At 48.2% G+C, this 12,786-nt stretch overlaps 1 protein-coding gene across 9 annotated transcripts in view; it reads right to left on the bottom strand.

Moving 5' to 3' along the window:
* Nucleotides 1-230: 230 nt before the first annotated feature.
* Nucleotides 231-12,786, bottom strand: part of RALGAPA1 (Ral GTPase activating protein catalytic subunit alpha 1) — a 775,068-nt gene continuing 762,512 nt past the window's right edge. For all 9 annotated transcript variants that reach the window (XM_086936929.1, XM_086936922.1, XM_086936927.1 and 6 more), the window contains one exon: nt 231-2,763. In XM_086936929.1, the coding sequence (XP_086793055.1) occupies nt 2,618-2,763 (146 nt within the window). In that variant the 3' untranslated portion in view covers nt 231-2,617. The remainder of the gene's footprint in view (nt 2,764-12,786) is intronic.

Below are 12,786 nucleotides of genomic sequence, written 5' to 3'. Positions count from 1 at the left end.
ACCAACAAGATTTCTTAAATGACAGGTTAGGAGACAGCCATTTTCAACCCCCTGATTTGTTAAGCACCCCGTGTTCTAGGAGGCCCAAGGCATCTGCCTTGATATGAGATACAAAGATGGGAGATCTTCTGGATAGAAGAGTAAATAAAATGTGAGCAGAAAGCAGGGCTGTACAATCTGAGCTGGAGAGAAACGTGGTTTAGAGGAGCATTAGTACGCAGAACAGCAGAGATGTGTGAACACTTTTATTGGATATTAAATAATATGGTGTATCCACTTACACACCTGTAGATACCACATGAGTAGACAACAGAGATTTACAGTCCATTATTAACCCAAGAGGGTATATTTACACATGCGACTTGTGACAATTCCATGACACTAAAGCCATGCCACATGTCCCGGGTTCCAGTGCCAGACCACATATACCACGCAAGGACTGTCAATCACTGACAGACCATGGACATCAGACCTCATGTAGTGAGCACTGCTGACCGGCCACATGTACTGGACACCACTGTCACGTCACCCATGCCTGATTACATGTACTGGCACAGGGGGCAAATGCCATACAATTAGCTGTAGGCAGCACTGACCGGTCACTCATTACAGGCTCCTTTCCTTGGGCAGAAATAATGCATGAATTATGCCAGGACACATGTAGCAGGCACCACAGCCACACCAGGCAAGCACCAGAGTCAAAGACAAGGCAAGATAATGAGGTATGGAGGGCCAACCATAGACACAGCCTGCTTATGAGCAACCTCCGCACACACACACACACACACACACACACACACACACGCATGCATGCTCACGGTACTGTTATACACAGATCCATACATATAAACCTATATAGAAATAACCATAAACAGACAAATAAAAGGCAGATGACAGCCTCAGGCAAACAGCAGACCTCTCTCAGAGAGCTAACAGATCACACACATACACGAGCACAGGGAAAAGATACATGCACACATACAAAGCAGGCCAGACAATGCCACCACACCCATGCACACAGACACAAATTCTCCTCTCTCCCAATGATAAACAGAAAAAGACATGTACATGTAGCAAGGCAGATGAAGATGGATACAATCATTCATGTCAGTGCTACCAGCAGATGAGAGAAGAGAGCCATGGACACACACAGTCGCTTAGTCTACAGAACAAGGGCCGGACATAATGTCACACAATCAAATCAATGCCTGGTGGTCAGACACTGGAATGCGCTTTGGATTATCACTTTAAAAAGAAAATGGAAATACCTAAAAACAAAATTAAATTATAGGAGCTTCAAGGAATCATGGAAAAGAGCCAGGAGGCGGGGGGCTGAAATGTAACAGGACTCAAGAAGCAGCAGGGATGTTTGAGACTATAACGACAAGACAAGGACACAGTGGGAATGCGAGCCAGTAGGGAAGTGCAAGGGATTGGCGATCCCCCTGGGATGTGTGAGACGACCTGCTCCATCTGGAAGGTGAGACCTGCTCCATCTGGAAGGTGAGACTAAACAACGTGTGAGGCGCTGCTCACACTGGAAGGTGAGGCTAAACTGAATGTGTGATGCGCTGCTCACACTGGAAGGTGGCAGGGCTTACGGAGAGGAGTGAGACCTCGTGGGTTGCACCGGTCTTGGCCGATACTGAAAATTGGGCCAGTTTGTGGAGAATGGCTGAGATTTTTGAGCTTAGGAGGTGAGAGAACTCAGAGGACATTCAGAATGTGTGAAACATGAAGGGGATATGGGATACATGGATGACAGAAGTCTTGGCAGTGACAACAGTAGATTTGTACAATACTCTGAATACACTGGGGATCCAGGAGACAGAGGTGACCATGCGCTGACCAATAGAGATACACTAGACGAAGATGACAAGCACATGACAACGCCAGGGCTGCGCGACAGAGGAAGGTGATGGGGCTCACGACACACACAAGGAACCAGCAGAACTTGCATTTAATCCATGCTGGGCTTAGGTGGCGGCAGAAGACTGTGGTATCTGTACTCCATCTCCCTGGTAGGGTAATATCTGGAAGCTCCACGTCGAGGCTCTGGTGGTGAGGCAGGAAGTGGCCAACACGTTGGCAGAGGGCTACAGGATCAGTGCTTGAGACGCTGCTACAGCCATGGCCGCTCTGTAGGTTAGCCCATACAGACGTCATCCCCTTCTTGGTCAACATTACACAAAAATGGCCCGACACTCTCCAGGACATGACACTCCCAAATAATAATTAAAAAAAAGGACACCATCTTGCTCAGGTCTCCGAGTGCAGCGGGACTCTGATTAAGGAAGTGACAGGCAACCGTGAGGGCAAGTAAAGTCCTGAGAGGCGGAGCATCAAGTTCACTTGGATGAACCGCCAACACAAGCGGCTTCTTCCTATGCAATCCTCTATTCAGCAATGTGAAACGAGCTTCTGTGTGCATTTAAAACAAGAAAACGTTCTAAAATATGACATTATAAAATCTCCTAGTGTGATTGATAAAGTTCATAAGTTATCACTCGGAGTGGCAGCGGCGGAAGCTTGTAAGATGGCACGCCTTGGGGGCAAGGGCTGCAGGAGTCAGTGCTACACAGGAAGGACCACAACAGCTGCTGTGACAGGAGGACCCTCAGGACTTGTTGGCGGAGCCAGAAGATCGACGCAGCTTCATGGACATCCGGCTCTTGCTGGCACGGGGCGACATGGGTGAGGCCAAGTCTGAGTTGTCTCCTTGGGCTGCTGACATCTCCCCCTGCTGGGCCTCGGAGAAGAAGCCTGCAAGAGTGAAAAGACACAAAGTGAGTCACGGGTGGTATGCAAGCTTCAGGAGCATAAGCAAGGGTGGACGGTCACTGGTTCGGCCTCAGACACTTACATGGGTCGTGTACCCACTGCCTTCAGGAGGCTTCAACCAAAAGTGAGAGTTTCTGTGTTGAAAAGGATCGTGGGATGATAGAAGAGGGAAGGGTCTGGAAAGTGGTTTTTTTGGGTTCTTCGGAGCTCATAGCACTAGGAGATATTTTGGGATGAGTAAAGGGAGGTGGGGGGAAGAGTCAGAGGGAAAGTTTTAGAAAGGCTTGTTTGGGAGATCTGAATAGTAAAAGAGGTATGAGATAATGCAAGGAGGGGTAGAGGACGGAAGAGTCTAAAAAAGGCGTATTTTGTGGATTACAGTAGTAGAACAGGCTTTGGGATGAGTCAGAGCGTGGAGGTAGAGGATATATAGGAGTAAGGAAGGTAATATATGTAGATTTAAGTTGAATTTAAGAAACCCAGACTTTCAAGTGTTGCTGTACTTTAAGTTAATTTGTTTTAATATATTTCTTTGTAATTCAATAGTGAAGCAATTCTAGATAAGTAAATATTTTAACATAACTTTATTTATGCAGTTATATAAATGTTAAACACAGAATAATATAACCATAAGTAATATGTACATTTGTTAAGCAGACCTAACGAACATCTATATATTTATAAACATAATTATTATACATGTTTGTACAAAGCAACATACATATGTACCTAAATAAACATACATACATGCCAAATACATTCTTATATACAGGAGGATGTGATATATATGTTTGAGTATTGTAGTTATGTGGGAAAGAGCCAACTTTTGGGTAGTCTTCTGAAGATAAGGTAGTTATCCGTGGATCTTATATCTGGGGGTAAAGGATTCCATAGTTTGGTTGCTTGAACAGAGGAGGATGTGTTACCTATGTTTTTTTTTCTTGTATGGTGAGTTTTTGAGGACGCCTCTCTAGAGCGGAGGTTCCTTTGATGAATGTTTTTGGTAATTTTATTCCTGATGAAGAGCTGTCCTATTCCATGTATCGCTTTCTGGGTGATACAAAACAGCCTGAACGTGGATCTTCTGGAAACCAGTAACCAATGTATGGCCTTCAAGGCAGGGGAGATGTGGGCTTGTGGCTTTATATGTAAGAGAACTCTGGCAGCCAAGTTCTTAATCCGTTGTAGTCTTTCCATAGCGGTTAATGATGATCCGTGGTAGAGGCTATTGGAGTTTAGCCAGAACAAGAGAGATAGTAGCCTGGACCTTGTGTGGAAATCCCAGGTAGGGGAAGATGCGTTGCAGAGTTTTTATAGTAACGAAGCTTGATCTTTCTAGTTTGTCCACTAGGGCATTCATTAATAGCGCGGAGTCCATGGTAAGTTCCTTAGATACTTTAGGCGGTGTTCCCAGATCATCAGGCCAGTGTTAAATCTCTATCTGATAGATACTTCTAGCTGCAGATTCCTTACCTTTGAATTTACAAGACTGGATCTGGAAACTTTTGCATGAGCAGTACCCCTCCATGCCGTCGGGTGGCTCTGTTCTGCTCCGTGTGACGTTGTCAGCGTCGTTATTGTCAGCTATAATTTGCGGGTCACCTATATAGGTGCCACCCATGCGCAGAGACATCAGTTCTTTTCTTTCCATGCCTCTGTCTCCTTTTTACATGCTTTTTCTCACCAAAATATTTATCTTGTGTTTTTTATGGGTGTCGAGGATTTCATCTAGACGTACAGGGTTGCAGCAGTGTGGCGCCTGTCACCGTGCCATGTCGGTAACCGACCCCCACCTCGAATGCTTGTGGTGCCTCGATCACAAACACAACACAAAGTTGTGCTCGGATAGCCAGGCCATGGCTCTGAAGGCATTGTGGGAGCGTTCTTGCGGCCCAGCAGTCGAAATCGTCAAGCATGACTCCTCGGAGATCCCGGTCCCGATTGAAGAAGAGAAGGTTGCAGGACTGCTCCAGGAGCCCAAAATCCTCTTCTCACTCAAGGTCCTCAGTCACTTGGGGAACAGGCACAAAAGGAAGAAGTCCAAATGGACTTCAACTTCGCCTCGTCTGTCACCCGTCAATGAGACAGGTAAGGCACATCGTTCCTCTAGGCACGGTCCTGTGGAGCCGGAGCAAGGTTCAAGTCTGCGCCTTTCTCAATTTCCGGTAGCCAGAGCGCCCCGCTCAAATAACAGAATTTTACGAGGCCATGCGCCGAGTATTTGAGCATGCGACCCCTCAGGTGCGCCTTCGGGCCCCACGTGGATCCACACCGACGGCTCCAGCCCGGTGGGGTCTCATGGATCAGATTCAGGATTCAGGTTGATGCCGGTCGTGCCCAAGCGACCTTCCCCGACGTCGTCCTCAAAGTCATTGCCTCCGGCGCCAGCCCCATTCTGATACCCGACAACACGGATTGATGTTGGTCGGTGCTGATGGAGCCAAGAGATTCTACATCACTCCCTGTGCATTTTGATGAAGGTTCAGGCATTGGTGAGAATTGTGAGTGGTCCACAATGGACCCATTAGAACCCTAACTAGACGCTCCTGGGAAGCAACTGGACTGGTTTGAGCATCTTGGAGAAGCCATTGAAATGGACACATATCCAGACACTGGTATGCTCTCTCCACCTAGTGTGGCCTATGAATGAGGGGGCATCTAATGCTATGGTGGTGAGGAGGGCTGCAGAGGTCCTTGGCCTGGAGCTGCCCTCGATTCAGGTCAGGACTAATCTCTTGACTGAGGGGCTTCAGCCTCGTGCTTCCACGCCTGAACCCCTTTTGCCCTTTAATGAAGCACTAACAGATGTCCTTCTAGGCATAAGGTCTAAGCATAGCACAGGGGCTCTTGTGAATAGGACATTCACACGCCCCAGGCAATCCAAGGTTTCTCAACCAACACTCCACCCCTGAGAGCTTGGAGGTTCAGGCTACGACGTCCCATAGTGTAGTCCCTTCAGCTTCTCCGGACAGGGAATACAAGAGGCTGGATGCACTTGGGAACATTATGTTTTCTTGTATCAGCCTGGCATTGCTGTCGGTGAATACTGCATGCTTATTGGACAGTTTCTCACACCCTTTAGGAAACAGTTGCACAAGTGCTGCCACAGGTCCCAGAGTAGGCCCAGGCTGTCCAAGGCAGTGAAGGATGGGAGGGATGCAGCAAAATTCGCCATCAGGTTTGGCTTAGACACGACTGACTCGCTGGGCAGAGCGGTTTAGTTGACGGTGGCCTTACGGCGCAACACCTGGCTGAGAACATCTGGCTTCTCGGGTGATGTTCAGGCTAAGCTCATGGACATGCCCTTTGATGGGACTTGTCTTTTTGGTGAGGAAAGAGGACTCTGCGTTGCAGCGCTTCAAGGAATCTCCTGATATAGCTAGATAGTTGGGCCTCTCGGACCCTGCGGCCAGTCTGGCTCTCGCCCCTTTCATTGAAATGGAAGGGGTTTTCAACCTTGTCAGCCATATCCCAGCCACCGTCCTGCTCAGATTTCCCAAGTTGTGTGAGGAAGTGACGTGGATTATCCCGACATCGGAACGGTAGCCAGAAGTCATCTGCCACCCAGCAGCTGCGGCCTCCAAGCAATCAAAGTTTCGTTCTGTAAGGCCATTCTACTCCAGTCAGAGGGAGAATTCAACACCATCTTCTCCACTGGCAGTCCATAACATCGACAAATGGGTCTTGCAGATCATTCAGGAAGGCTATTCTCTTCCCTTTCTTTATTTACCTTCTCCTTTACCGCCAACTTAAGAACGGCTGGCGAAGGATCACCTAGTGTTACTCTAAGAGCAAGTTACAGCTCTCCTGGGCAAGGGAGCCATCGAAAAGGTTCCGAATTCAGAAGTAGGCAGTGGTTGCTACTCCCGCTACTTTCTGATTCCGAAAAAGAACATAGGGTCGAGGCCCAGTTTGGGACTCCGGACCATCAATCTCTTCCTCAAAAAGGTAAAAAAGGAGAAATTCAAGATGCTCACATTGGCTCAGGTCTTGTCTGCCCTGGACCCAGGAGACTGGCTAGTATGTTGGATTTGCAGAATGTGTATTTTCACATCCACATCCTGCCTGCCCGCAGGCGTTGCCTGTGGTTCAAGGAAGGCCACAAGCACTTGCAAATCAATGTGCTTCCATTTGGTCTTACCAGTGCCCCTCGGGTGTTCACCAAGGTGATAACAGTGGTCGCAGCTCATCTGCGCAGGTTAGGGATGTCAGTCTTCCCGTATCTTGACTACTGGATGATGAAGGCGCATTCCCCCCAGGCGGTCGCTTCCCACCTCCAGACTACGATGGACCTCCTGCATTCACTAGAGTTCTCTAGAAACGTGCCAAATCACCCCTGACTCTCTCAAACACTCCCTTTCATCTGAGATGTTCTGGACACAGTGCAGTTCCGGGCCTATCCGCCTGAAGAGCGAGTCCAGGATATTCAGGCCTTGATACTGATGTTTCAGCCTCTAGCCTGGATTTTGGTGAGAATGAGATTGAGGCTGCTTGGACGCATGGCTTCCTGCATCCTATGGCCAGATGGCGTGCGCAGGCTCCGCATTGGGACCTGAAGTTCTAGAGAGCGCAGCATCAGGGAAATCTCTTCGATATGGTCCAGATCTCAGAGGTAACTGAAAAAGACCTGTAGTGGTGGTTGACGAACCACGATTGGGTCCAGCGGCGACCCCTCTATTAGGGCGGAGGAACGTGGCCCCCGCCACCAACCGCACATAAAACTAGTTTTTAACCTGTTTTATTGTCGTTTTTTTAAATCCTCCTGGACCCGCCCCCAGGACTCTGACGAGTCTTGGGGTCGGGTCCTGGGGGGATAGCACTGTGGTGGGGGAGTGCACTGCACATGAAGTGTTTGGCCGGCTGTTTCAGGCCGACCACACACCTCATGCCCAGCCTAGCTTTCTCCAGCCCCAGCTGCGTTGCTGGGACTGGAGAAAGGAGGCACAGGCTCCCAGTCTGCCTGGGAGCGCATTGTTGAAGCCACTGACAATCATGACCCTGCTTTCCTGCAGCTGCATGATTACCCCAGTGCAGTCTGGGAGCCAGTCCCAGAATCAGGAAGAGCGGGACAGAGCAGACTATGGAGGTGGCGATCAGATATGTTTCTTTTCTTTATTTGTTATTTTGTCTCCCCCCGAGCCCACCCCATGCCCTGAAGCCCTCCCCCCACCTCAGTCCTCCGGCCCTCGCTGCCTCTTTGGCAGGGGAGAGGCCACGACTGATTGGGTCAGAGGCAGACCCCGCTCTCTTCCCCAACCAGATCTCACAGTAGTGACAGATGTGTCACTCTAGGGATGGAGGAGGCCATCTGGGAGAGGTAGAGATTAGGAGACACTGGTCTCTGGCGGAGTCTGAGGTCCACATCAATTTGTTGGAGCTTCGGGCGATCGAACTGGCATTGAAAGCATTTTATCTCTCTCTCAAGGGGAAGTTTGTGCAGGTGTTCATGGACAACACCACAGCTATGTGGTACTGCAACAAGCAGGGCGGGTGGGGTTTTGGACCCTTTATCAAGAGGCCCTGCATCTCTGGACATCGCTGTAACAGCAGAGCATAACCCTGGTGGTTCAACACCTGGCAGGTTCCCTAAACGCCAGGGCAGACAAACTCAGCCATCGATGCCTAGCAGGTCACGAATGGAGTTGCCAGTCTGAGGTGGCACAATGTCTCTTTCGGCAGTGGGAAGAGCCTTGGTTAGATCTTTTCGCCTCCAGAGAACATGCAATCTCTGCAGTTTTGCGTGAAGGAGTTTTCAAGGCAGCTATCGCTCAGCGATGCTTTTTGTCGCGAGTGTAGTTCGGGCCTCCTGTTTGCCTTTCCACCCAGAGCTCTCAAGAAGATCAAGAACACCAAGCCAAACTCATTCTTGTGGCTCCGGACTGGGCACGCAGAATCGAATATCCAGAGCTTCTTTGAATAAGCATTGATCCTCTTATCAGGATCTTCTGTTGCACCAGCAGGGGAGGGTCCTCCACCCGAACCTGCCAACTCTCCACCTCCATGCGTGGAGATTGAGCAGCGACAGTTGATAGCTTTCAACCTTCCTCCTGAAGTATGTAATGTTTTTTAGCAGCCATGAATTCCTCCACTAAGCCGGTATACGCCTGCTGTTGGCAAAAATGTGTAAAATATTTTACTTCTCGGTCTAATATTCTTCTCTTTATTCTCACCCTTGCCGAGCAGGCTCTGCTTTGGCCACGCTCAAGTATTATCTTTCTGCTCTGTCCGCTTTCTTGCGGCTGCCGGACCAACCCTCTGCATTCAAGTCCCCTATTGTTAATAGGTTCTTAAAAGGGCTTGTACATATGTTTCTGCGTACACCCTTTATTAGACCGCAGTGGGCCCTTAATTTGGTGCTCATATACCGGATGTGTGCTGCCCTTGCACGCTTGTTGGCTGGGTACCAACAAGACAGCCTTTCTAGTGGCAATAGCATCTGCTCGGAGGGTGAGTGAATTGCAGGCGTTATCAAGCAAACCTCCCTACATTATGACATTTGTGGATAAGGTGGTGCTTTGCACCCGTGCTTCATTCTTACCAAACTTGGTGACCCAATTCCATCTGGGTCAATAAGTCATGCTGCCCACCTTTTTTCCTCCCCCACATCCCTCTAAGGAATAGGAACGTCTCCACCATCTGGACCCAAACAGAGCGCTGACGTTCTACCTTGACTGTACAAAAGAGTTCCGGGTGGACGACCAACTGTTTGTGGGTTACGTGGGAGGTAAAAAGGGTCGGTCCGTGAGGAAACTGACGATTTCGCACTGGGTCATAATCTGTATTAAAACCTGCTACGCCCTAGCTAGGAACCAGCCTCCTGAGGGTTTACGGGCCCATTCTACCAGGGGAACTGCTGCGACCATAACTTTGGCTCAGGGTGTCCCCGTCCTGAATATCTGCCAGGCAGCAACGTGGGCATCTCTGCACATGTTTGACAAGCTCTACTGCCTGGACGGGTAGGGAAAGGCATTTCGCTTGTTCGGTCCTGCAGGACGTTTTAGTCTAGCAAATCTGTCTACAGTTCACCGTCAGGATGGTATGGCTTGGGAATCTAGTCAAAAGGTAAGGAATCTGCAGCTAAAAGTCTATCAGATGAACAATTTACTTACCTTTGGTAACACATTATCTGGTAGAGAAAATGTCCAGCTGCAGATTCCTTAGAGACCCACTCATGCCTCCTCGCTCTGAGGACTTGTTTAATAAGGGTACGATGTTCCCTTTTCAGGGCCCTAATTGCGAGACACACAAAAGTCAGTTCACTTCTTGGTTCTGCGCTTCTGGTGTGGAAAAAGTGAAAAGGAACGTCTGCGCGCCTCTGTGGCGCCTATATAGGTGACTGCGACGCCATAACCGACACTAACGACGTCACGCAGAATCGAACAGAGCCACCCGATGGAATGCAGGGGTATTCCTCACGCAAAACTTTTCGGATTCAGCCTGTTGCCTGGAAAATTCAAAGGTAAGGAATCTGCAGCTAGATATTGTCTCTATCAGATAAGGCATTATCGAAGGTAAGTAACTTGTTTGTTATGCTCTGGCTCATCAACAAAAACGTATCTTATGCACTAGGTCACTTGTGAAGCTCCCATCACACGTACTGGATCCCTAGTGAAGCAAAGTAATTATGAAAACCCCATCACACGCACTGGATCATTAGTGAAGCACAGCAACTGTGAACCCCTCACCACATGCACTGGATCACTAGTGAAGCACAGCGATTGTGAAACCCTCACCACACGCACTGGATCACTAGTGAAGCACAGATATTGTGAAACCCCCACCATATGCATTGGATCACTAGTGAAGCACAGCGACTGTGACTACCTCTTCTACAGCTCGGCTCCTAGGGTAAGCTGAAGAAGGATCCTCACATGTGCATTTCAAGGCCACAGATATTTGGAAGAGGTTTCGAGAGCCACAACTCATTGGTCTCACTTACCTTCAACATTAACATCAGCTGGCTGGATCCCAGGGGTGGATTAAAGGGTCCAACCGTCTTTATGCAAGCAATGAAAATGAGCACTGCTACCCAAGCCTGATTAGTAGTTATATAATAGAGAGTGGGATTATGTGGGACCCGGTGTCACTGCACCTGCTGCAAGAATATCAGCAACGGCCCCTGTCTGATGCCTACATTTCACACTTTCTTCCATGAATGCACATGCGTTGTCATAGAGAAGATCATAAGGAAAGATGGACGCCAGATGTAAGTCCAGTAAATTGCTAAGACATCTACAGGCATCCAGCTCTATACGGACACTGACAGCTGAAAGAGCGGAGACAGATAAAGATGGTACACTTGCCTGGGGATGCTGCAATGGACCTTTGAAAGACTATGGGCCAAAACTTCCCTCCGAGGCAAAATGTGTGGTTTCCTCCTGTTCTGTCTGAGTTGAGTGAGCCAGACAAGGGCTATTTTAGGTAACAAATGTGTCAGGCCGGGTGAGTTTAACTGAGCTGAACAAGCTACTTACCTTCGGTAACGCTCACTCTGGCTGAGACTATCTAACCATAGATTATTTATCTTAGAATATACCCCAGATGTCAGACTGGAACTGGAAAATCTTGAGCAGTATCTCTATGCACCAGTAGGTGGGGTTGATGGCTCCGCATCAACGTTGTGCGGCTCGGAAGTGACATGCTCAGTACTCATATAGGCGCCACCCTGACACCAGTTTCTTTCAAGACTATTTCTGTGAGCCACGACTGAATCATATATGACTAGTGAACAGAAAATAACTAGGCCTATTGGGTGACAAGCCCATTTTGCAGAAGAGGCAGAAAGGAAGGTCAGTGGAGAATATGCGGTAAGATAGAGTGTCTACCAGATACCCTGCTACCCTATCTGGTAGACACTTCTGATAGAGACTTCTAACCACAGATTCCTCCCCTTAGAATCGATATCCAAGCAATACCTCCCCTAAGGGCAGTCTGCGAATTGGCTTAAACCTAAAGGTCCGGATCGACCAAATGGACAAAATGCCCGTTTTGACAGGCCTGACTGTCAAGGCAGTAATGTTTTGTGAATGTATGGAGTGACACCCACCAGCCTCCTGACGGATGTACAGAACATTATTTAAAGAAAAAGGGGTAACCCTGTGTCCCTCAGAACCTGGGTAATTAATGGTTAATAAAACAAGTGGTTCTGTCGGGTGAAAATCAAGAGTGATTTATAGAATATTCTTATTGTATCAGAAGAACCCCCTCTTATGACAACACAATTCCGAACCTCACAATTAATGACTCAGGTCTTATTCATTGCATTTTCATGTTTATATGAATTAAAGTCATTCAGTTATTTCATGAGTACAAAAAGACTGTCAAGGTGAATTATTGTGCAACAAGGTGACAATGGTGAATAGTGCTCAAGTGGTGAGAGATTTCCTATATATGTACAGTGAGAGATACAAATCTATACAATCAATATATACATATATACACAGTTATTCTTTTCCAGGCCATTCTTGACAATTGTCTAGAGAATTTCCAATGTTTCTTTAAGTTTTTGAACTCCTAGATGTCAATGGCCTGATGATGTGTGTCGACATTTCGACCCTTCTGCGCCCATGTCTAAGGTCGCGGCGGGTCTTTTTCAAGACAGAAGTATATTGCAGGTCCCGGGATCTGCTGCAGCAGATCCCGGGACCTCCAAGCCAGCGATCTTATCCGTCATTAATTGAAAACGGATCATACGACCAAGTAGCCTCAGTCCTAACAGGCGATTCAATATGACCTGCTATTCAAGTGGACTGTTGTGCAATATACTTCTGTCTTGAAAAAGACCCGCCGCGAGCTTAGACATGGGTGCAGAAGGGTCAAAACGTCAGGGCCAGGTACAAACTAGTCACTCAAAATTGGGTCAACTTCTTAGATTACACAAGTAAGGCACTGAAAAGCTGGGAACTGGGCCATAAGGTCAAGGTCTATGAGGGATCCACTTCCTTAAGACCTGTTTCACCGACCTGCTCCGAGAACCTGGTTGACAGCAAGCTGGCTTATTGCCGG

The sequence above is a fragment of the Lissotriton vulgaris genome, chromosome 9 (genome assembly GCF_964263255.1).
Source record: "Lissotriton vulgaris chromosome 9, aLisVul1.2, whole genome shotgun sequence".
NCBI lineage: Eukaryota > Metazoa > Chordata > Amphibia > Caudata > Salamandridae > Lissotriton > Lissotriton vulgaris.
This window is presented reverse-complemented; position numbering and strand designations above follow the sequence as displayed.